At 44.3% G+C, this 24,180-nt stretch overlaps 1 protein-coding gene across 1 annotated transcript in view; it reads left to right on the top strand.

Annotated features, from left to right (window-relative positions):
- srcin1b (SRC kinase signaling inhibitor 1b) overlaps positions 1-19,973 on the top strand; it is a 78,725-nt gene extending 58,752 nt beyond the window's left edge. Inside the window, 14 exon segments of the mRNA XM_069160001.1 lie at positions 329-720; positions 722-1,289; positions 1,291-1,340; positions 1,923-2,012; positions 3,524-3,564; positions 5,794-5,954; positions 6,998-7,173; positions 7,293-7,423; positions 8,824-8,971; positions 11,528-11,807; positions 11,992-12,343; positions 12,681-12,823; positions 13,327-13,476; positions 15,457-19,973. Of these exon segments, the coding sequence (XP_069016102.1) occupies positions 329-720; positions 722-1,289; positions 1,291-1,340; positions 1,923-2,012; positions 3,524-3,564; positions 5,794-5,954; positions 6,998-7,173; positions 7,293-7,423; positions 8,824-8,971; positions 11,528-11,807; positions 11,992-12,343; positions 12,681-12,823; positions 13,327-13,476; positions 15,457-15,609 (2,835 nt within the window). The 3' untranslated portion in view covers positions 15,610-19,973.
- Positions 19,974-24,180: the final 4,207 nt, after the last annotated feature.

Here is a 24,180-nt window from a genome sequence, read left to right as displayed (position 1 = left end):
GAACAAACACTGTAAAAAAATGAAGCTGTACGAGTTTAATTTGCTGCTGAAATTCTTGACTTTGACCCAAATATTTCCTGTTGCAAAGCTGCATTTTACCTGTACTACCCACTGCCCCCCCCCCCCCCCCCCCCCTAAATATCATGACATCACAACAGGGTCTAATGGCCAAAGACTCTCTCATCCCTTCCAGGCTCCTCGTTGGTCTTCAGGATGTCGATAATATTTTGTACCTGTTCCTTTAAATCAAGTCTCCCCAGTTTAAAATGTTTTTGGTGAGTTCTGACCCTGTTGTTGTTGTTGTTGTTGTTGTTGTGTTTGTTGTCAGAGGGAGATGGTGTACGCGCCGCAGGACTCTCCCCCGAACCGCCGCCTCAGCAACCCTCCCATGTCTTCGCAGCACTCGTCCGCCTCCGCCTCGCCGCCTCAGGGCTCGCCGTCCCGCGCCCGCCTGCTCTACAGCGGCGGCCGGCCTTCCTCCTACGCCGGGCCGCCCCACCACACCCACTCCCTGCCCCACCCGCACTCCCAGTCCCACCACTCCTCCCCCCACCAGCAGCCGCACCTCCATCAGCCCCATCAGCCCCACCAGCCCCACCAGCCCCACCAGCCCCACCAGACCCACCAGCCCCACCAGCCCCACCACCACACCCAGCCGACCTTCTGCGCCTCCTCCAGCGCCATCCTGGAGCGCCGGGACGTGAAGCCCGACGACGAGGTGGGGGGGGTCCAGGAGCATGGTGCTGCTGCGGGGGGAGGAGCGCGGGGGAGGGGGGATCTACGCGGACCCCTACTCTCTGGGCCCCGACACCAGTCGGCTGAGTCTCGCGGGGGGGCCTCACTCTCCGCTGCCGGCCAGAGCCGACCCATACGGCTCCTTGTACCGCCGCGGGGGAGGCGGGGGAGGAGGAGGAGGAGCCGGAGGAGCCGGATCTGTGCGCTCACTCACCTCCTACTCAGCAGCTGCTCTACAAGGAGAGCTGATGGAGAGCGGCGCCCTCTACAGGCCGGGAGGACCGCTGTATAACGACGCCTACGCTGCGTCCGTGCTGGCGATGGGGCTGCGGGTGCCGCCGCCCTCCTCCCCCCAGAAGATCCCCGACGTTAGGGACTCCTACGGGGGCACCATGCCCAGCCGGGGCTCCCCAGGGAGGCAGAGTTTACGAAGGGACTCCGTGACCTCCTCGGTGTTCGGGGACAGTCCCAAAGCTCGGGGCCCGGGCCCGGGGTTAGGTCTGACCTCGGAGCAGCTCTGCTTGATGGCCGGTCCTGGAGGGGAGGGGGGGGGGCGGCGGCGGAGGCTTCGGCTCCCCTCTGCTGGGGAACGAGACGGAGACCAGGTAGGACGACCTCCACACACTCCTGCATGCAGGCTGTCGGACTCTTATATTCATGTGTTGAAATCGCAATGATTAACGTAAATGTCCTCAATATTTCTGCCGTTTTTCATCGTCAACAAAAGATCTGCTGAAAATTCAACGGCATTAAGTCGCCTTTCCAAAACAAAACTCCCTTAATTTAAACAAAATAACAGTTTATTTCCAGTTATCTAGGCTCCGCCCCCTCTCTCCTCTCACCATCAAAACAAACTGCCGTTAGCTCAACGCAACAACAGGAAGTGGCCGGGGTTTGTGGGAAATGTGGTTTCATCATGAGGAATATGTTACATGAGTTTTTCTCCACACTTTGTTTTTTGTGTTGAATTGATGTGATTTTAAAAAGCATCTAAAGCTCAGATGCTCGTCGGACTCATTCAGGAGCTCAAATGTCCAAAAGTAGATTTATCCTCTTTTACTACCGCAGTATAATTTTGATATAGGTCGTGGCGCTGGGAAGCCGTTAAGAGTGTCAAATCGTGTTGAATGTTAAATATGAATGAACCTGTTGGTCACTGTGTTGTGTGTTTGTCGCTGTGAACCCAGGGAGCGAATGGAGGCCATGGAGAAGCAGATCGCCAGCCTGACCGGGCTGCTGCAAAGAGTTCTGAGCCGAGCGCCGGAGGCAGACAGCCCGTAAGACACACACACACACACACACACACACACACACACACACACACACACACACACACACACACTGCATGTTAAAACCCTCCTCTTACAGACATGTTTGCTTCAACACAGATGAATCCAAACTGCTCGATCTTCACATGTTCTGCCCTAAAAACCAGGAGATACAATAAAAGTAGATGAAGTGCAGGAATAATCTGAAAAAAAGAGCCTTATGAATGTTTTAAAAAGTCTCATATTTCATTTACTAAGCCATTGAATATTTTTTCAGTCCTCCAAAGATGTGATTTTTATGTGTTTTATGTATGTGTTTGAAAAGTCTCACAACGGAGACTTTTCTTCACCTCCGCAGTAAAAACTGGGATGTTGTGAAGGCGTTTTCCTGCAGGAGGTGTTTTATGTAGACCTGCAGTGAACAACAGAAATCCAAAATAAACTAAATTATCGATTAGTTGGTCAGGTTTATCTCGGTGTCATTTTAATTGATTAATTATATCAATGGGAATTATTTTTACCCACAGCAGGACTGAGAAAAAGACTATAAATGTTTATGCAGGTTGTCTGTGGATTCATTTATGCAAAATTATGGCTTTAATTGTCTTAAAAAAAAAAAAATTAAGTCCTTAAATTTATCTTCATGAGGTCTTAAAATTGCTTCCGTTTCATTTTCATGCACATAAAAAAAAGAATAGGAAGGGTTTTATTTAATAAGCACCATGAGATATTAGTGAGTCCAGCTGGTGATGCTCATCAATGTTCAAGAATATAAATTAAACTGGATGAATTATTAAATAACAAGTCAGATTTATCTGATCCTCAACTTGTTTACAAATGCTTGAGTGAAAGCTGACATCAAACAGGAAACGCATGTCCTTCAAAATAAAAGTGTACCAGCAGTAATTCTGTAGACTTGAAAATAAAATGTTGATTTTTTTTTTTCACATCACACACATTCGCGACCCACTTTTGGGTCACGGCCCACCAGTTGAGAAACTCTGAGTGTTTCACTTTTTCAAAATGTAAGGTCTTAAATTTCAAGTGATCCTTAAACCTCTTAAATTTAACCTCCTTAAACCTGCAGATACCCTTTAAATAAAACATATATTTAATAAATATTTGCTGGCCTTGTCGCCTCTGTTCGTTTTCTGTCATTCTAAAAAAGGTATTCAATTTCTTTTTTCAATGTGGTATTAAAAAGTCAGTTCACACATGCTTCGGTTTAACTGGAAAAAAAATGTAATTTATTTTAAACAGCGTTTAAAAATGGTGACGACTCGTGTTCGAAATCTTAATTTACTTCCAACACTGTTGGGCACACACACGCACACACACACACACACACACACACACACACACACACACGCACACACACACACACACACACGCACACGCGCGCGCGCGCACGCACACACACACACACACTCACTCAACACTTCCACCACATATCAATAGCTGCTCGGCGGCTGAGTCGATAGTGTTCTGGCTCCAAGTACTTTAACACTTGCCTCTTCCAGGGAGAAGATTGAGTCAGCCAGCGACTGCTCAGGAACTGACAGTAAGTGCTCACTACCCAAAATTTATATTTTTTTTTAAAAAGCCAACTCTTTCCTGTCACTGCCTGTAACTGCTCCCCACTGCTGCCTGTTTGATAGCCAACATAAATTGGCTCTTCTTCCTGTCAGAGCGGCTGCTAGTTCATTTTCTCTGCATAATTCTCAGAGTGCCTCACGTGATCGTATGTAGTGGCTGACGCTCGGAGCTTCTTCGTACTTCTACGTGCTGGCTTGTGGCTCTTTTTGCTTTTTGCTGCTCTGTAACCGGTGCCCATGCTTCTTGTTTTAGCTGGACGAACTAAAAAAAAGAAAGGTAGCTACTGGATTGTGTTCCTGAACTGTGTGGTCCCTCTCCACTTCCCTCCCCCACTCCTGTCTAACCTCCTCCCCTCCTCCTCTTCCTCCCTTCATGTCCCTTATCCTTCATCTGGAGCCCCATCAACTTCCTAAATATGTCCGTGTCATGCTGAAGGACCGGCTTCTCTCGCTGCTGCCGTTCTTCTGTTTTCCAGTCAGAAATCATTGAGTTGCATTAAATCCTAAAGGACTATATCATATCATTTTGGAAAGTTAGTTGCCCAAATACTTTTCCTGTGCACCTTCCTCTGCTGCCATGACACAGAAGTGCTGAGACTGCATGTTTAAACGCTGACCACGGGCCAAATGAATTGATTTCTTTTGTGCTTTGGTAATTAAGTTTGAGCCTCGTTTTCTTAGGAGAAATATCGAAGAGGAATTTGCGATCTTGTCTTCTGATCGTACATAAATATTGGGAGTCTTTGGTCTCATGCATCATGTTTAATGCAACTTGAATTCGATTTTTTTGTCTTCTTGTGCAGTCAGCACGAGTCAAAACGACGACCTCTCAGCTTGAACTTCATATTTGGGGAGCAGAAGAAAGTCTCGGAGACGAATGCAGCGAGAAGGTTGAAGACTGTGTTGTTGCAGAAGATAAACTTTCTCCTTTTTCGCGCTGTAATCAGGCGCATTGTCACGTTGGAGAACCCTGTTGCCATGGCGCCACAGTCCAGGTGGTTAGCAGCGCATGTTGTCCCTCAGAAGGTCCCTGAACTCGGTGTTGACAGTCTGACCCTGTGGGGGCGAATTCACAGCGCCTCTGCTGTCATGATGCAGAAGAGCTGAAACTTCCTGTTTAAAACCACGAAAAGGGACAAATGTATTGATCTCTTTTGATAAAGTGTTCAGTCTTGAGCTCCGATCTCTCGTGTTAAGTCTCCAGCAGGTAAAAAAAAAATCCTCTGGTTGGACATAACGATCGACAATCTGTTCTTATGTAAAATTACAGATAAGTCTAAATATGCTGAGTCTGTTGCAACTTGAATTAGACTTTTCTTCAGAGTAGTTGTGTGTTTAAAAAAAAAATATATTCCTACTTAAAATTCAGTCAATCTCGCAGATTTCATCACTTTTACATTTCTGTCTCGGTCCCGTTAAGATCAGTCAGATATGAATCTGTCTGTCTGCAGGAACGAAGGACGTCAGTCAGGAAATAAATCGACTCCAGCTTTTTTCTGCAGGCCGTCTTTGTGAGGCTGCAGGACGACGTCTGATGACTGCAGAGGCGTAGATTACGGTTATAATGTGCTCACGTGGCTTCACAGAGGCTGCAGAGGTTCACCTTCCCTGTGGAGGTGTTTGAAATGCTCCTCTGTGGTTTGGTTGGTGTCAGCAGTCCAACACTTCACAGCTCCTCTTCGTTTTCCTTCAAATGCAACTCTCAACCTCCTCCTCTCTGTTCCCCGATCGATCGTCTCCCAGTTCCTTCCCCTTCGTCTTGTCGTGCATGATGCATCGCACCCATCGTCATCTCTAAAGGGAAACACTCCCGAATGCATCGCGGCTGTCAGGGGGACTCGGTTCTAACGAGATACTTGGATTTTTAGTGGAAATCCTGTTTGTCCCCCGAAGCCGTCCTCATGCTGTTCGTGGCCGTTCGGCCTGCGTCAGACTGTAATCTCCACCCCTGACCTGCAGCGCTGATAGAACTTGTCCCGAATCTCTGCTGCCAAAATCCAGTCTGTCAATCTGTTTATCCACCAGATGGATGTTTGAAGGACGTGAGAGGGTTTTTCATTTCAAACATTTTAATTCGTTAAAGTTCCTTCTTCTTCTCGGACAATTTCTATCAGCTGTAAATGTTTCCGTCCCTGAAGGAACCCAAAGCTAAAAGGGAAAGTCAGCTGAATAAAATATGCCTCTGTGCCGGGCAGTTCTGACGCCATCTGCTCCTTTGGCCCTGATGCCGCCTCCGCCCTCGGGGCCCAACCAGCCGGTGCCGGTGTCCCGTCTGCAGATGCAGCTCCACCTGCAGGGCCTGCAGCAGAACACCAACGCGCTGCGCAAGCAGCTGTCGCAGCTGCGCAACATGCAGGTGATTAAAATATAAAATGAATAAATAAAAAAATAAAAGGATCGAAAACAGCAGGTCAAATCTGTGCATCTGTAGTTTATAAGTACAAAATCTCAGTTGGCAATTTAATAATAATAATAATAAACTTTATTTGTATCGCACTTTTCAGGCAAGAAATGCAGCTCAAAATTACATGCAGTTTCACATAAAAACAGATAGAAAGGAACATTTGAAAATATGGAAAATGCATAAAATTAAACAGACTAAACATCAGGTACACCGAGCTTCATGCATTTGAATCAACCGTCCGACAATAAATCCGTCACTAATGTTTAGAGAGGTGCTGATTTATGGACATTTTCAAGGCAGTTAAATTCCTGTTTCCATTATTTTGACCACCCTTCGCACCAGCGAGGGGAGTCTGAATATTAGAAACCCCGTTTAGTTCGACACAATGAAATTAAAGAGAACCTGAAACTGCATCACGGCAGCACTAGCGTCTCTACACCGTCTCCCCGTCTCTTCAGGAATCGATCTGAAACTCTTATGACTAGTTTACAAGGCTTTTAAATTGTTTAGCAGCTTCACACTCAGTCAACCGTGTCTCAGTGTGAGCTGCTGTCTGAGGTTATCGCACACTGCAGCACCTTTTAAATGCACTCGCGTTAAATACAAAGAGGTGAAGAGAATAAAGCTGGACTTCCTGTGTTTCTTTGTCTGCTGTAGTGAAGGGAGTTTAAATAGTCAGTTTGTGTCCTTTTAAGCTACATAAATGTTTTAAATGAAGCACTTTGATCAGCATTTTATGTTTGTGAGAAGCTTACGCGACTAAAACTACTTCAAAGGAAAAGAAAAGAAAAACTGTAATATTACTTATAAATTTGACTCTAAAAAGGTTAGTTTCATTTGTATTTACATGTTGTTCATAGAAATTCAACTTTTAAGCCAATTATGGTCATTTCTGAAAGAATTTGACATCAAACTCGTAATTTTATCTTCAGTAAGTGTCCCTAATAAACCGGCTCGTCCGGTGGAGTAAATGTGAACTGCTCTCGGTTCCCCAGCTGGAGAACCAGGACTCGGTCCTGTCCCTGCTGAGGCAGACGGAGTCGGAGCTGAGCCTCATGATGCTGGACGCCATGCGCACCCAGGAGGACCCACTCCAGAGACAGCGCCTCCTGGTGGAGGAGGAGAGACTCAAGTACCTCAACCAGGAGGAGCTGCTCATCCAGCAGCTGCAGTGAGTTCACGGTGGATGTTTCCCAAAAGCACATTTATGACTATTTTATAATTATTTAAAAGCCAGTTGAAGTCCACTGTACGACCACATTCAGTGATCTGACTGCGTGTCCTCCACAGCGACCTGGAGAAGTCCGTTGAGGAGCTGCAGAGGAACTCGTCCGTCAACCACGGACTCGTGACGGAGCAGGACGTGGAGCAGAAGAGCACCGAGCTGAGGATGCTGGGAGAGACGCTCAGCGAGCTCAAAAGTAAGCGCTGCCACGGTCTGATGTCGCCACGGAGACCAGAGTGGCTCTCTGTTCACGTCCCTGAGACACTCTGCTGTAAATACTCAGTATACATATATATATATATATATATATATATATAGCGAGAGAGAAAAACAGTCATGAAGTGTGTGAAAAAGTGCTGTAGCTGCAGGTCAAAGTTCAAAACGGCAAAAAAACTTCCTGTATGTCCGTTTTTCACGTTGAATATTTATGAGTCTTCTTACACTTTAATTGTCATTCATGAAGTCGCAGGTTTTAGCCTCTTGTCCTGCTGCTCTGACCCGTGTACTTCACTCCACGTCCTGAATATTAACGAGTTAATCCAAAGCTCCGTGGGGCTCATTATGAAACTGTAGACTGAAGAAACCTGCAGATATTATGTCCGCCTGGATCCTACGAATGTAACACAGGCTTTCCATCCACAAAGACAATTTACATAACTGCTAATGGATATAGTAACAGGAAAAAAAAAAAAAAAAAGTTTTGCAAACCTGAAGGTTATTAAAGATGACATAAATCAAGTTCTGAGGTTTGTGGAACATGAGGAACATCTGAAGTGAAGCAGCTGCTGGATTTTGTTTGTTTGTAGTTTTACGATTTAAACGCTATATAAAAAAAATTGTTAGTTTGGAAGCTTTTAACAGTCCTTTCTATTATTATCACAGGAAGTGATTATAGTTATTTATTTTTCTAATTCCCACAATTTTACAGCAAAAAACTGATTTAAAACTCAGAAAATTACATTTTTGAGAAAACCTGCTGAAAAATGAAGCATTTTTTTAACGCAACAATCACAAAAAACTCAATGAATTTGTGGAGGGACTCATTCGTCGAGAATCATTCTTCTGTATTTCAATCAAGAAGTAAGAAGTCAAACTCAAAGTAATTTAAGGCAGTCTGAAGGAGAGTTTGATCTTTGAAGTATAAAACAGTGTCGTCGGCAAAAAACTTTACATTGAAGCGTAAGTAGAGGCAATGTTTCTGTAAAGAGTAAAAAGAAGTGGGCCGTTGGTTGACCCCTGAGGAACCCCGGCTCTGATCATATGAATGTTTTCGGGGAAGCTGAGTGTCCAACATTTCAAATAATGGCCGTGAATAGTCTCCACAGACAAACATGTTTATGTTCCTGCACGTCTCGCATGTCAATTTTCTTTTTTCTTGTCATCTGGCTGATCCCCACCGAGTCGTCCTCGCTGAAACCATCGAGATACGACAGGAAAATCCAGTGTGACAGAAGCAGCATCCTGTCTTCTCCTTGTTTTTTTTTTGTATCTCCTCCTTCCTGTAATCCCCCCCCCCTCCGCCTCCATTCTTCCCCACATCCCTCTGACACACCGCTGTCTCCGTACTCAACCACGTCTGCCTCCTCTCCTGTGCAGACCAGTTCCCCAGCCTGCAGAGTAAGATGCGGGTGGTGCTGAGGGTGGAGGTGGAGGCTGTGAAGTTCCTGAAAGAGGAGCCTCATCGCCTGGACGCCCTGCTGAAGCGCTGCAACACCATGACTGACGCGCTCAGCACGCTGCGCAGGTACGCACATCAAACGCTCCTCAGTTGGTTTTCTCACACAATATTTCACTTTGGTATTAAACCAGGTCAAATCGCAGAAAACACTTTTTTATTGTTTTTTGAGACGGCTTGTTTTAAACCACTTTAACCAATAACCTTTAACTAACGGGGATGGATGTTGTTTAATCACGGTTATAAAAATGATGATTTATTTTGAGAACTTTAAACTTTAACTTAAATTTTACCAGACTGAAAAAAACATTGGAACATCTTGAAACAGGTTCAATTAATTTAATACAAGATATTAAACTTTATAGTTTCTGCTTCATATTTAAAAAGTCAGCATGTGAACGGGAGGAACTGGGATTCAAACCGCTGACTTTACAATTACAGAGAAACTCTACAATCTGAACTACCACAGAAGTTAAAGAACATTTATTGATAAGTGAAAGTAGTCCGCTTAGAATAAGTCTTCTACAGCCGTGAAATGGATGTTTTACAGACATGTTTGTTGGATCTTGTTAACAGGAACTTAAACACGTAGCTGCTTATCAGGGATATTTCAAATAATCAGCCTGTAAAAGCACCAGACGATTCATTTATACTCAAAACAACCTAAATTTGAATATACCATGATTTTAACTGTGTTAGATCCACAGTTTTTACAGTGTATGATATACACTCTTTCATCTCTTTTCTGTGTTTCACCTAAAATAAAGATCCAAATGTTTAAAAACAACGTGAGGAAAAAAAGCAGATGGTGCGTTTTTAAGATTAATATTTAAGAATTTAAAAAAATAGAATTTTTTTCTCCTCGATGATGAAAAGTGACGTTTAACTGCAGCGTCAAACGCTTAATAATCCGCTGTAAGTCCTGGAGGAGAGCAGCGCCGTCTGAATTCAGAGAGACGAGGTTTACTGAGAGCATACCGGAGCAGCTCGTACTGCCAACGCAGTTCACACGGAAATATTCTGGTCAGAGAATCCGTCAGACGAGAGATGATTATTTCATCAAAGCAGGTTTAACGAGGCAGCCGAGAACAACACCTCCATTTTGGAGCTCGTATCACAACGTTTATCGTGTTTGTCTCCAGAAGACTTTTTTTTTTAAATTATTATTAAACAGTCAGAGTGACTGAACATGAAAAAAAACCGAAGAACACGATTCACACGAGTCAGTCGGAGAATCTGCAAACAGGAAGATAAATCTCAGCAAACATTTGGTGGCAGTTCTCTGCACAGACGGACGGCTGGAGCTTCGACACCAAAGCCGTTAAGATTAAAACATGTCGTACATTTCTTCTTCTGTACGCTTTATTTATCTTTCTCCTCATCAGATGGAAGTTTTAGCTTCTTTTACACAAAGTCCTTCAATCCTTTATATGCGTAAGACTTTGTTCAGACTGCAGCTGAATCTGGTTTGTTTCTCAGATCAGACCAAGAGGCAACCAGCAGTTTGTGAACCGTTATGAAAGCTTGAGTTTGGGTTTTGGCCGTCGCTCCGTTTTGCTAGTTTGGAGCAGGATGTGACCATATTTGGACGAGCTAGGAGAGGAGCGAGCGGTGGAACTGACACGATCTGATTGGACACTAAGCCCCGCCCACCTATTGTGGAAACCTGACTGCACCACAGGCCTGTCAATCAAACAGACACGCCCCCAAAAACAGGTCTTCTTGAATCTTCTTTTCTAATGAATGAGGGATTATTTTCAGATGGACCTCCAGAAAACTAATAAGAAGGAGTGACTTTAGCTAACAACACCGAGATAACTGATGGACACATTTTATTCACTTTGGATTTGATGAGAGAAGTTGAATGGGAGTCTATGGAGCCGGAGGCTTTTTGGAGCCGACCTCTAGTGGCACTCGCTGGTATTGCAGCTTAAGGCGTTCCCCATACGGCCTCATTGTTCAGACATTAAAGCTACGAACACTTTTATATCCAGTCTGTGGTTTTAACTCAACGAATTGCCTGTGTGTAAAACATCCACTTCAAGCAGCTGCAGAAGATTTATTTTAATCAGTTTTAAAATAACTTTAAGATCTGAAACAAATCAGGTTTTCCTGCAGTCTGAACGAAGATGCTCATCAGAAAAAGAAAAGTGATATTTACTTGATTGAAGTCAAATAATCAGCCTGACAAAGAATCATTTCTACCAAAACATTAAATTGGTTAAATCCAGTTATTTGCCGTGTACAGTGTTTTTTGTGTTAATCATGTGTCACAATGTTGTTGCCTCCAGTTAGAATATTGGTTTTTGCTCTGAAACGATCCGTCTAATTGACATGAATTTGGATAATCAATGATTTGTTATTGTTTGTGTTTCTCAAAATAAAATCGCCCTCCTGTTTCTGCTCTAATATCACAAACTGAATGTCTTTGAGTCTTTGTTGTTATAAAACCAGTCATTTAAACATCCCGGTGGGGTTTTGTCTCTAATATGTTTGACATTTTATGAACAAACCACAGTAATCAGAGCTTGATTGTGTCAGCTGTTAGTGTTTTCTAACTCGGTGCAGGACCTTCATGGTGTCCTGTGTGTATCGTAGTTTTCTGTATCCCCCCTGTACGTACAGACAAATCACCGAGGGGGTGTGGAAGAGCCCCGAGGACCTGTCGGGTCAGTCTCAGAAGAGAGCCGAGGACCTGGACATCCTGAACAGCCCCCCCCTCAGCCTCACCGACCTGAGCACCAGCGCCGGCCTCGCCAACTGGATGCCCGTCACCGCCGGCGATGCGGACGCCTCGGGTCCCGAGCAGGACGTCCAGCCCGCGATGTCCTTCAGGAACCGAGTCCTCGACGAGCTGCCGAGTCGGCGTCCTGCCGATAAGTCCGTGTCGGCCGAAGTCCGCCTGGTAAATCAGACGCTCCTTTCTCTTATAATGGAGCTGAAGTTAAGTGGCTCATTCGCACTCCAGCAGTCGGTTTATATTTCCATTTGTTCGGGACGCATCCGCCTCCGTCACGTTCCTGCATCTCCGCCTGTTCAGTGCTTCATATTACAGCCCGTCCTTTCGTCTGCATCTGTATCTGTGTCAGGCTGCTGAGCGGGACTGGGAGGAGAAGCGGGCCAGCTTGACCCAGTTCAGCGCTCAGGACATCAATCGGCTGCTGGAGGAGACCCAGGCCGAGCTGATGAAGGCCATCCCGGACCTCGACTTCGCCGCCAGGCATATAAACAAGCCGGCGGTGCCCCCGAAGCCCCAGATCACCATCCCGATGACCTCCGCTGCTTCTGCCGCCGCCGGGACCACCGGGACCGTCGGGACCACCGGGACCGCCGCCGCCGCCACGACCAACTCACCCGCCGCTGACCAGCAGCCCGGCAAAGTGCAGATGGCGGCCCAGAAGCTGAACAGCATGGAGGGGGGCGGGTCGCATCGGGGCTCGGGTGAGTTAACCCTTTAAACGCTGGGCTATTTTCATCATAATTACATCTCATTTCTTGGTCATTATAGCAGCTAACCATTCAGGCTGCATCTAGACTATCCAGATTGTTCATTACATTTGATAATAAAAAAAAACTGATTTTTTTTTTTTTTTTTTTTAACTTTTAATGTTTAATTTTATTTTATATTAGCCTTTATCTGAGCCTGTATCTCACTGAATTAAATATCGTCAGCAGAGATGTTTATTTATAGTTGTATAGACGAGAATCTTTTTAACACCTGAAGCATGTTTGTGGGACATTGTGTGACTCCACTGATGGACGTGTCTTGGTTTTCCAGTGGACCTCAGCGTGGCCCGGTACCGGACAGAAAAGCCCTCCAAGTCTCCCCCCCCTCCCCCACCTCGCCGAAGCTTCCCCTCGGCTCACGGCCTCACCACCAACCGCACCGGAGACGTCATCGTCACCACCAAGAACATGAAGGTGAGACCCCAAAAAATATTCCAAAATTAATTCTCGGTTTAAAAGTCCGACATCCATTATGTGCTCTTCATTGTGGAATAATTTAATTGGTTATTTAATTTTTTTTTTTTTTCCTGAATTTGATTAAAACCAGAGATAAGATTCATAACTGGGATCCTCTGCATGTATGAGTCATAATGTAGTTAATCAGCCGAACAAAAGATTTTAATCAGCGCTTAACAAATCAGTTGATTTACAGTATAATTATTCAGCAAATTGATTTACCATTAAAACAAAAACAAAACAACATCCTCCAGTTCCAGTTTATCAGATGTGAGATATTTCTTTTACCAAATGAAACTTTGGTCCGACGTGTCGGGATTCAGAAACAGGTTTAATGAGTTGGACTCTCAGCCTCGGGGCCTCTTTGCTACGACTGCATTTAGTTGTTGTTATATCTTATTTTTTTTATTGTTTGTCGTATTTCTTGTGTTTTACCATCTTTTATTTTTTGCCCTGTTCAGATGGAAGAAGACGGCGACCTGCCCAAAACTCTGGTGAAGCTGAGGCGGACGCCCTCCGACACCCCCCGACCCGCCTCCACCCCGCCCGTGATCGCAGCGTCGGCCATTCAGGACGACGACGACGAGGAGAAGATCATCGCCGAGCTCGAGGTACGACGGTCCGGACTGAATCGGCTGATTCGTGTCTCAGATTTGTGTTTTTTTATTTTTTATTTGCTGTATCGGTGTGATAACATGTTTTTATCGCACTCTTCCACACAACAACAAAGATATTTCAGAGGACGCCTGTAAACGATTCCTCTTGTAATAAACGGTACAGCGGCCCGCCACAGGCCACGCCCACTCCTCCCACCGTGTTCGGGTCGCTGGGCAGAAAGGTAACTTCAAATCCTCCAGCAGCCGCCTGTCTGCGTCTCACCTGGAGACTTCTGCTTCTAACTCTACTGACTTTCCCCCTTTTTTATTCACCACTTTTTCATTTCCTAGACGGGAAATCTTCACATAGAAAATACAGACGTAAAAAGGGAGTTTGATCTTTGACAGCAGTCTGATTTATCTTTTATTTGGTAGTTAATCGACTCAAACACGTGCTTTACCCAGCGATTTCTACAGAGCCCGTTCAAATCTTTCTCTCCACGTTCGTTTGTTGAAGCTTCAGACTGTGAAGAGACAGAAATTATCGGCTTTCGGTTTGTCGTTCTGAGGATTTGATCTGATCAGCACAAACGGGACCGTTTTTCCTTCATTATGGGTAATTAAATTCAACTTTTTAGCCAATGAAAGTCTGAGTTTGACATTTGGCTTAAAGTGGGAAACGTGTGTATTTGAATTGCTCTTAATTACTCCCAGATATTGTTGCCTTATTAAATCTACGTGCAATGAATACTAGATTATTTTTTTTATTTCTATTCCAGGTCAAACATTCAGCAAATCCCAAATCACTTGAATCTATACAAACATCCAAAGATGAAAGATGAAATATAAATATTTGCCTGCTGAACTTCTCTTCTCTTCTTAACCTCTGCTGCTCTGAATAACTCCGCCTCCTGTTTGTGAGGTGAAGCTCTGCTGCATGTGAACACACCTGTACCTGCTGCTGCGATGAGCAGCGACACGCCGAGCATTCAGTTCCCCGACAGCTCCGGTGACACGTTCAGCCGAGTAAAGAGGTCTTGTTTTTGTAGGAATTATCGCACGACGCCACTAAGCAGGAAGCTGTCAACATGAAGGACAGAGGAGGGGATTTCAGCTGCAGAGCCGCAGACAGAAACGCTCCTCTGAACGAGTCTATTTTCTCACATTGCAGGTGTTTTAAATTCAGATCCTGCTTTTTGTATTCGCTGAAGGCGTTTAGAGCGGCGAGCTGACTTTAAACTTCCTGCCAGCAGTGATTAACGTCAGCGGAAATAAACGGTCTCCTTCTGATAATGTTGGTCGTTAACGCTCAAGTTTCCCCGCAGTAGAGCATTTTCACTTTCAGTTAAGAACCAGAACTTGGACGCATTTCTTTATTTTATTTACACAATAATAACAACAACAACAACAACAACAACAACAACAAAAATGGTCAGAAAGTTCAAACAGGATAAACACACGAAAATATTTACAAAGTAAGTTTATTTTGATGAAGATCGCGTCAACGGCCGGACAGGAAGTCAGTCAGAGGAAAACATAAAGTATCCAGTCGGTTTTCAAAATAAAACATCCGGTGCAGATTTTCAGGCTGTATGTGAATAAGTACATTTACTCAAGTACTGTACTTTACGTGAAGTACATTTAAAAAAAATTCATGGTGTTGTTGCGTCTTTTAGTTCAGTAAAATACCCGAGTGTTGACAATAAACTGACTGATATAATACTGCAACCAGGAGAATCGAGTTTGTTTGTGTTCATTGAAAAGTGAAAATGTTCGACAATGTGTGAAATGATTGGAGATAAAAAAAAAAGCAGCGACTTATGACTCGTATATAACCATAAATAATTGGACATTTACTTCTACGTAACTTCAGTGTTCTTTTACTTTGTAGAGAAATCCCGACGTTATAGAGAATAGTTTTGCTCCAAACTTCACGGCAGCAGTGTGTTTTTGATCAGCTCCAGTTTCAAACTCTCCGTCTCTCGGCTCCCACAGAACAGCACCAACTCTCCGGGCCCGACGAAGGGTCCCACCGTCGCCGCCCGCCTCAAACACCTCCAGCAGGGCAGCCTGGAGAGGCCCAAGACCCGCAGGCCCAAAGAGGATTTCCCCAAAGTCCAGGGCCAGCAGCAGGTATTCCACTTCTAAAAAAAACTAAAAACCTCCACCTCTGACGCCTCGTCTGCCTCTGCCGCCACCGCGAAGTCTGAGAGACGACAGAAACGTGTCTCGGTCCCGCCGGCAGACAAAGACCAGAGGGGGAATCTGTCCACGGACGTTTTTACCAGTTCTTGATGTGTGTTTTGAGTCACTGGATCTTAAACCTAGCCTGCTTAGAGATCAAGTTTTTGTCGTACGAGTATGTCGATGTTTTGATTTCCAGAGGAAGGTCTCGGCGGTGACTGATTAAACTAGCTTTATGATAATAGTCAGATCTGCTCCCGACGCATCCCTTCGCCTCCATTGTGCGACATTAATCTCCGATAATGCCACGGAAAAAAACGATTTCACATCTCAAGGTCAAAGCGATGATCCAGGCCGTGTTGTTCTCTCTCTGAATCCTCGCTCTCATCTCTTCACTCCTATTCATCCCGATAATTACTTCACGCTGCTCTTTTTTCTGTCACCCATCTTTTTCTAAACCTCGAGGTTAGCATGTAGCGCCGCAGCACAATTAGCCGGCAGCCGGCGTATTTCGGCGCGAAGGTGTCGCAGATATTCAGCAGCTAATCCATTAAGCTCGCCTCACTTTTCCTTTTTAATAGCTGTAATGCTTCGGACTTATCGTGCAGGACGACAGGTGCGAGGTTACCTGAGGACGGTTTGGAGGATTTTTTTAGCTCAATGTGTGCAGAGGACAAATGTAAAGGAGAAACAGACCGGCTGAAAAACTAAATGTATATGGAAGCAAAAACGGGTTTGAAATCTTAAAACTGTAGATGACAGTAAAAAAGACAACAACATTTGTTTATTTAGAAAAATAAAGTATAAAAAAAACAACGTTATTTAATTTTTTGAAGTTGGACATACATGGTCTGACCCTGAAACCCGTCCAATCAGGTTTAGTTCTGTTGGTCATGTGACCCTGTAAAGGAATTATCATCTGGGATTTCAAACTCGTTTTAGTTGATAGGTTGGTCACAAAATGTCTTGTTTTGTCAAACAGTCCGAAAACCTGAAAATATTTTCTTCACGATCATTTAAAACAGAAAAGTTAGCTTCTCTAAAATGACTTCATTAATTGATTGTCGAGGGCAGCTGACGTGTTTGTCTCCGAACCAATCAGAGCTGAGTAATTAAATAACCAGCTGAGTGTTTTTGGTGTTCAATTGCTTACGTCTTAAAACCCCCGTTGCTAGGCAACGGCAGCGACAACGCGGACGCCGTCTAGAAGCAACAGAGGCTGACAATTTGGCGAGCTAATCAACATTTCAACATTTTCCTCAGACGTTCGGCTGTTATCTAAGTTAACGAAGGCAAACGCTACGTGACTAAAATTACAATGTTAGCTAAAGAAAGTGAGTTTTCAGGAAACAACACATCAAACGGGCAGCAACCATTTTTAATCATCCTCTCGAAGGCATTTCCGGATTGTATTTTGATTCATTAATGGTTTTACCCATCAAACACGCATCAGTGAGTAATAGCAGCTCGTCCACACGAGCCCAGACGTCTTCAGAGACTTTCGCTCTCGTGTAGCCGAGAGGAGTCTTTTGAAATGACCTCATGTATTAGCAGTAACGGCCGTTAGCATGCGGCTAACGTGGCCCACCTCCACGGGACGTGCGCGGCCATCCGGGCGGCAGCGAGGCCTCCAGGATGAGTGTTCAGGCCGGCCGTTGTCTTGCAACGGTCTGAATATTAACTCTGTGTTTTTTCTGCACCTCATTTCCCCTCGTTACTTTTCAAAAATTCATGATTTTAGACGCACACAGCCTGAAAAGCAAACGGTCAAATAATGTCTGTTTTTCTTTCTTTCTTTGAACATAGCGAGGAGTGAACCTGAGAGATCATTTCATCAAACACGGTGTTAATATTATGCACAACTATATTCTGTCACCGTAACCCGCAAAACGATCTGTAGAGTTGAAGTGATTCTTTGCGTCAGTAGATATAAAATCATTTCGGTCATCCTGAACTCTGCATTCAGGGCTTTTAATGTCGTGTTCCTGTAAACATTCATATACGTGGAGGCGCAACAGGTTTGGATGAGAAGATTGAATTAGCTGCCATCTCAGCCACTAATTTTATTATTATGATTTACTTATTTTTGTACCCATTTCCTCCTGTGGGTGAAAAATGCAGTAAACAGCTCTCCAAAGGCAAAATGCATTAACAAGTGCACTTTCTGTAAAAAACGGCATTTTAAATTTGAAGCGAAAGCTAAACTTGTAATTTTTGACTGGTTCTTATGTTTTGTGACTGAAAAACGAACAACATTCAGCTTCATATTTCACAGTAACTAAGCGATGCGGTAAATTAGCTAAAGAGAATGAAAAGCACAAATAAACACCCGCTACTGCGAACCGTACAAGCTTAAAGAAGTATTCCTGCAGTAACCCACGAAATGGAGCTAAAGAACTCAACCACCGTGTCTTTACTTGTGTCTTTACTGTTTTCAGAAAGACAGCCATTGCAGCTTTTGACAAGTGAATTGACATTTATAAACTACCTTTTAAATCAAATGAAATACCTAAATGTAATAAATACAGAGCTTGAATCTGAAAAAAATATCTAGAGAGAACTCAAATAAAGTTTATTTTATCTAACAATCCAGATTAAATGGACTGAAAAGGTGGAAGGAAGCGTTTTTCTATTCCAGTGGAAGTTCTTTGAAGGTGCTGGAGGCTGCATGTGGTTTCTTTAAGGTGTTGGAGAGTCTTTTGCAGTGATTTGTGGAGAGGAGGTCAAATAATCAGTGCAAAAGCCTTGAAGCCTTTTTTTTTTCTGCACTTTGCCTTTGTAGACCAATAAACCGCTGGCTGTGTCGGGATCAGCAGATATATTAGGGTGCAACCCCCCCCCCCCCCACCACCACCACCACCACCACCACCACCACCACCCCCCCCCCCACCACCACCCTGGAGGCTCTTTCATTGTTGAAAGCTGTCGTCAGGCTCTGATTCCCCCCCCCCCCTCGTGAAACCTCAGTTTTTCCAGACAACATGAGGAAGTTCAGAAGTGTGTATTTTATTCCGCCTTTATTTCTGCAGGCGTTACAGTCGGCTGCGTCTTCCTCCCCAGGCGGCGCTGCAGAGACGCTCCGTCAAACTTTTTGAGATGTTCCCAGATCTCTGATATCGGTTTAGAGCGTCGCCATCGCGTCATTATTATTCACCGATGGGGCGACCCGTCGAGGTCCGTTAGCGGGGGGAGGGGGGGGGGGGGGGCAGGTTTATGTATTTGGCTCAGAGGATCCTCGGAGACGCCTGCTGCCACAAAATTTAAAAGATCAGGTCAGAAACTCAAATGTTTTTATGAGCAACACCCGAGAGCCTCGTATGAGACGGAGCTGTGGTCAGAGGAAGATCTCCTCCTCCTCCTCCTCCTCCTCCTTCTCCTTCTCCTCCTCCTCTTTTCTTTATCTCCTCGAACTCCTTCCTTTCCTTCCTCCTTATCTCTTCTCTTTGTTTCCTCTCTCATCCTCTACTTTCTTTCCCTGTTTAATCTTTTTTTTCCTCTCCTTCCTTCATCTCCTTTTCTTTTGCCCTCCTTATTTTCTCTCTTTGTTTCTACTATCTTCTTCTTTTCTCCTTATTTTCTCACTCCTCTTCTCTTTCCTCCTCCTCCTTTCTCTTTTTCTCATTTCCTTATCTCCTCTCCTTGTTCAATATTTTTTCACTCCTCTTTTCCTGGTTTCCTTTTCTAACCTTTTCTCCTCTTTTCATACCTCCTTCCCTTATCTCCTCCTCTCGTTTCCTCCCTTTCATCTTCTTTTCATTCCTCGTCTCCTCTTCTTGTTTCATATCTTCCTCCTTCTCTGTCCTCTCTTCCGTATCTCTCCTTGTTTCCTCCGTATTCCCCCTTTCCTTATCTCCCCTTGCTGTTTCCTCCTCTCCTCTCCTTGTATCCTCTTCTTGTTTATTCACCTCTCTCTACTTCCTGTCTTCATCCTGTTTCATCTCCTTGTATCCTCTCCTCCTCCCTGCTTCCTTACGTCTCCTCCCTCACACTGCGCCACACAGACGAGGAAGAGGAGGAGGAAGAGGAGCTGAATAAGGGCAGATTTAGAGTCCCACCGCTCTGACAGCAGAGCAGCTCTGATCACAGCATCATTTCTGCCTGATTGCAGCTCGGCGACAGACACTCTCTCGTCTCTCGTCTCTCCTCTCTCGTCTCTCCTCTCTCGTCTCTCATCTCTCCTCTCTCCTCTCTCGTCTCTCGTCTCTCCTCTCTCGTCTCTCTCCTCTCTCGTCTCTCGTCTCTCCTCTCTCGTCTCCCCACGAGGAGTGTCACGCCGATGCACCAAAAACCCGGCGGCCCCGGCGGCCAATCAGATCGAAGCACGGGGTGGGAGGTGGGGGGGGGGGGGGGGGGGGGGTAGCGTTCGGCTCATGAAAGATTGAAGAAAAACTTGAAAACATTTGTCTGTTTGTTGGTTTTGATTTCTGTCTTTTTGTTCCTTTTCCCCTTCCCTTCTCACCGCTCCTCGTTTCCATTTGAATTTTTCCTCCTTTGCTCTGATTCCTTCTCTGCTTGGCTTTTTTTTATTTTGTGTTATTTTGTGTGTGGGGGTGGGGGGGGCAGCAGCGCTGAGCTTTTATCACCGCTTCGGCAGAACCGCCGCTCATTGATCCGGCCGACCATCACCGGTCTCCCCCCTCCGCTGCTTCCTCCTCACATCATCTCGGTCCAGTCTCTCCTCTCTCCGCCTCGCTTTGCCTCTTTTCCTGTTTTGTTTTTTTCATCCTCTGTCTGCCTCTCAGGTCTCTCAGGTCTCAGCTGGACTAATTCATGAGGAGTGAGTACTCGGATCGTTCTGGTTTTTTTGGGAGGGGTGGGGGCGGGGGGGGGGGGGGGGCTTTATTTGAATAATCTGTCCAACTCGATCAGCTAGAGGTCACCAAATTATCTCACACAACGGGAGCCGAACGGGAGCGTGTCACAAATGATAAGTTCTGTTTTTAATCCGTTCGGAGGTCGTTTCATCGTCTCCGGACCGACTTCACTCCCGACGTTTGTCCCTGCAAAAAAAAATCCATCTTTCCTCCGTTACTAACGACCGAACACCAAACCTGTGTCCCACTTCCACACGAGAGGAAGCAGAAATAGTCTGAATGCAAATTTTAAAAAATGCTCTTTTTTGTTTGGTTTTATTTTGAGCAAGAATATAGAAAGAAAAATAAAGGAGTGTATAATTATCATGCAGCTGAATCACAGATCATGAAAACTTACCTGCACACATTTTAGGAGGTCTTGAAAGACACAATTCGAGGCAGCAGAGTTGGAGATATTGACCTGATAAAACACATAAATAAGGTCATTTTTGGTCGTCTTTCGTGGTGGATATTATTGTCAGCTTATTAAGTTTTTACTTACCTAAAACAGAACTTTGTAGTGGCTACTTACTACTTTTGTTCCTCATAATGAATCGTATATAAACATATTTTTAGGAACTTGTGAGGAAAGTTTGAGGGACACACAGGACTTTGTAAAATAAGTAAAAGAATCAGATATTTGGAAATCCAACCTTAAAAAAAAAATGTCAGTTTGATTGACGCATGTAACCCAAACTTTTTTGTGTGTGTGTCTGCAAACATGAAAAATAGATCAACTTCTTGCTCAGAAATATCAAACTGTGACAGCGGGGTTTTTTTTTTGCACGTCGTGATGACAGTTGTCCCGTTAAAGAGTTTAAAGTGTGAAACTGGGACAGAGACGTTTTCCAGAGTTTAACCCTTCTGAAAAAAATTCAAGTTTCAGTGAAACCTTGAATGTGACAAGCGAGGTCGGATTAAAAACCCAGAAAATACAAAAGCACGGGGAGGTGACGAGAAATAATCCTGCACACTGTGTGACACCGCGTCGGAGGGAAATCCCACTCCGACTGAGTATTTATACCAGAAGTTAAATTACAAGCAGATGTTTCAGTATATCGGTTAATACATTTATGGGAATGTATTAGTAGTCTCTGAGATTGCATTAACAGCTAGCACGGAAATAGAAAAACAAGCTGTAACCCGAACCACGTCAGATATATTATTGTATGTATATTATATGACCATTTAGTTTTTGTTTCAAAGAGATCGCTTTATTAACATGTAAAAAAGAAAAAAGTGTCATCTATGTTTTATATAATCAAACTTTTTTTGTATTTTTATACTTGAAGAAGAGGATTCATAAGCACCGCAACACATTTATTCTGTAAATTTTTTATTTTTCTGCGTTGGGAGATCTTTTTATTTTTTTCCTGCGAAACCATGAAACAAAAACAAAAAAACATGATCACACTTTGTTGTCGAGACCAGGGGAAGGCGCGCCGGACGGTTGTGTGACGGACCGAACAGGAAGTAGTGCCACCACGTTTATTTACGAAAAATGTTTAAAAAAGCACATTATCACCTCGCTGATGAGACGCCCCCCATTTTGTAGCTGTTTTCCTCTATTATAACCAATAGTGTGCGTTCACTACACAGATTATACAGTTTAAACTGTTTATTGATGGTTTCTTGATGAGTGTGTGATTGTTCAAATCATTTGTGGATGTTCGGATTATGTATATAAACCCAAATAATATATTACAGAATTGATTTTATGTGAAATTTTTATAGGTTAAAAAAAAATAATAACAATACTCCAAAATGGCATGCATACTGTATACATTCCTGGAAAATCTGCACGCTGGGTCAACAGAGGTCTCATTTTCTTGTCAATAATTCTGTGTATACTTGTGAGTGTATGATAGAGTAAACAAAAATTGTACAGTAACATAGATTTTTGTATGTTCAGAACGGGTACGTAAAAAAAAAAACAAAAAAAAAAACTTTTACTGTCAGAATGAAGAAGAAGAAGAAAAAAAAAAACCGAGCATTATAAACTATGGAGAAAGATGTTTGAATGATGTTGTATTTCAACTCGATGCTGTTCCTCCAGTCTGAGAGTGATGCTTGCTGTGTGGGGTAAGTGTTGTTTGTGAATCGTGAAGAAGAATGATAACCTACTACAAAGTCAGTATAACTAAAGACCAACTAAAAACAGTGCAAGAAACACCGCGCAACTTTGTGTATGGAACGTAAAATAAAAGTTGCCGCTTGGTGAGAAAAATCAACCCAACGAGAAGGTTGCTGCTTTTGTACATTCCTGTTGTGTTTTTGTGACAATAAAGGTGACCCTCTTATACATGACGCTTGTTCGTGCCTCGTTTGTTGACTCACTTCCCCGGATGTCGAGTCAAAATATCCCGTTCGCCCCCCCCTGGTGGCCGGGCGCCGCAGTGTTGGTCATAAGCCCCGCCCCCTTCTATGTTAGCGGGCAGGACGGCGTAGCGTGTTTTCCCCACGCACTTGTGAAGTTTTTTTATTTTACAGAGAGAAATTGTCAGCTCCTCTAAAACTGTGAATCTGGAGCCACGTTACCGAGACGAAGCAACTCAACTGCGAACAGATCGATCGGAGGTTTCGGGCGTCTCGTAGCGGCTCACGTAGCCCGGAGCTACGAGCAGAGGTCAGAAGGTCAAACAACATCAGGCTCTTTGGAGGAAAACCTTTTTCTGTTGCTGAAGACGTGAAGACAAATGCAAAAGCGGCCGGCAAGAAAAGAAGAAGCTTTCAGTGAGCAGATTCCAGCCGGCGGGTTTGACACCGGAGCAGACGGCATTGTTTTGTCTTTAATAAGTAATGAGCGCGTTGTCCTCCAACACGGAGCGATGGACTTCTTTAATCCTGCTGACTGAAGCTTTTCACTCCGTTGACAAACAAATGTCAAAACGCAGAGCAAATATGTGCTCAGTGAGCTGAGATCAGATCAGATCAGACCAGATCAGACCAGATCAGACCAGATCAGATCAGACCAGATCAGATCAGATCAGATCAGACCAGATCAGATCAGACCAGATCAGATCAGATCAGACCAGATCAGATCAGATCAGTTCAGTTCAGATCAGTTCAGATCAGACCAGATCAGATCAGTTCAGATCAGATCAGACCAGATCAGATCAGATCAGACCAGATCAGATCAGACCAGATCAGATCAGATCAGACCAGACCAGATCAGATCAGATCAGTTCAGTTCAGATCAGTTCAGATCAGATCAGATCAGACCAGACCAGATCAGATCAGATCAGATCAGATCAGTTCAGTTCAGATCAGATCAGACCAGACCAGATCAGATCAGTTCAGATCAGATCAGATCAGACCAGATCAGTTCAGTTCAGATCAGATCAGATCAGATCAGACCAGACCAGATCAGATCAGATCAGATCAGATCAGTTCAGATCAGATCAGATCAGACCAGACCAGATCAGATCAGATCAGATCAGATCAGTTCAGTTCAGATCAGTTCAGATCAGATCAGATCAGACCAGACCAGATCAGATCAGACCAGATCAGTTCAGTTCAGATCAGATCAGATCAGACCAGATCAGACCAGATCAGATCAGATCAGACCAGATCAGATCAGATCAGTTCAGTTCAGATCAGATCAGTTCAGATCAGATCAGACGAAAGTTTAATGAATCCTGAGGAGATGAAGAGGACGAGGACCGGAGGACGAGGACGAGGA

This window comes from Embiotoca jacksoni, unplaced genomic scaffold (assembly GCF_022577435.1).
Source record: "Embiotoca jacksoni isolate LCO1_2020_lvr unplaced genomic scaffold, fEmbJac1.0.p SCAF_26, whole genome shotgun sequence".
NCBI lineage: Eukaryota > Metazoa > Chordata > Actinopteri > Embiotocidae > Embiotoca > Embiotoca jacksoni.
Note: the sequence above shows the minus strand (reverse complement) of the source record. Positions and strands in the feature narration are given on the sequence as shown.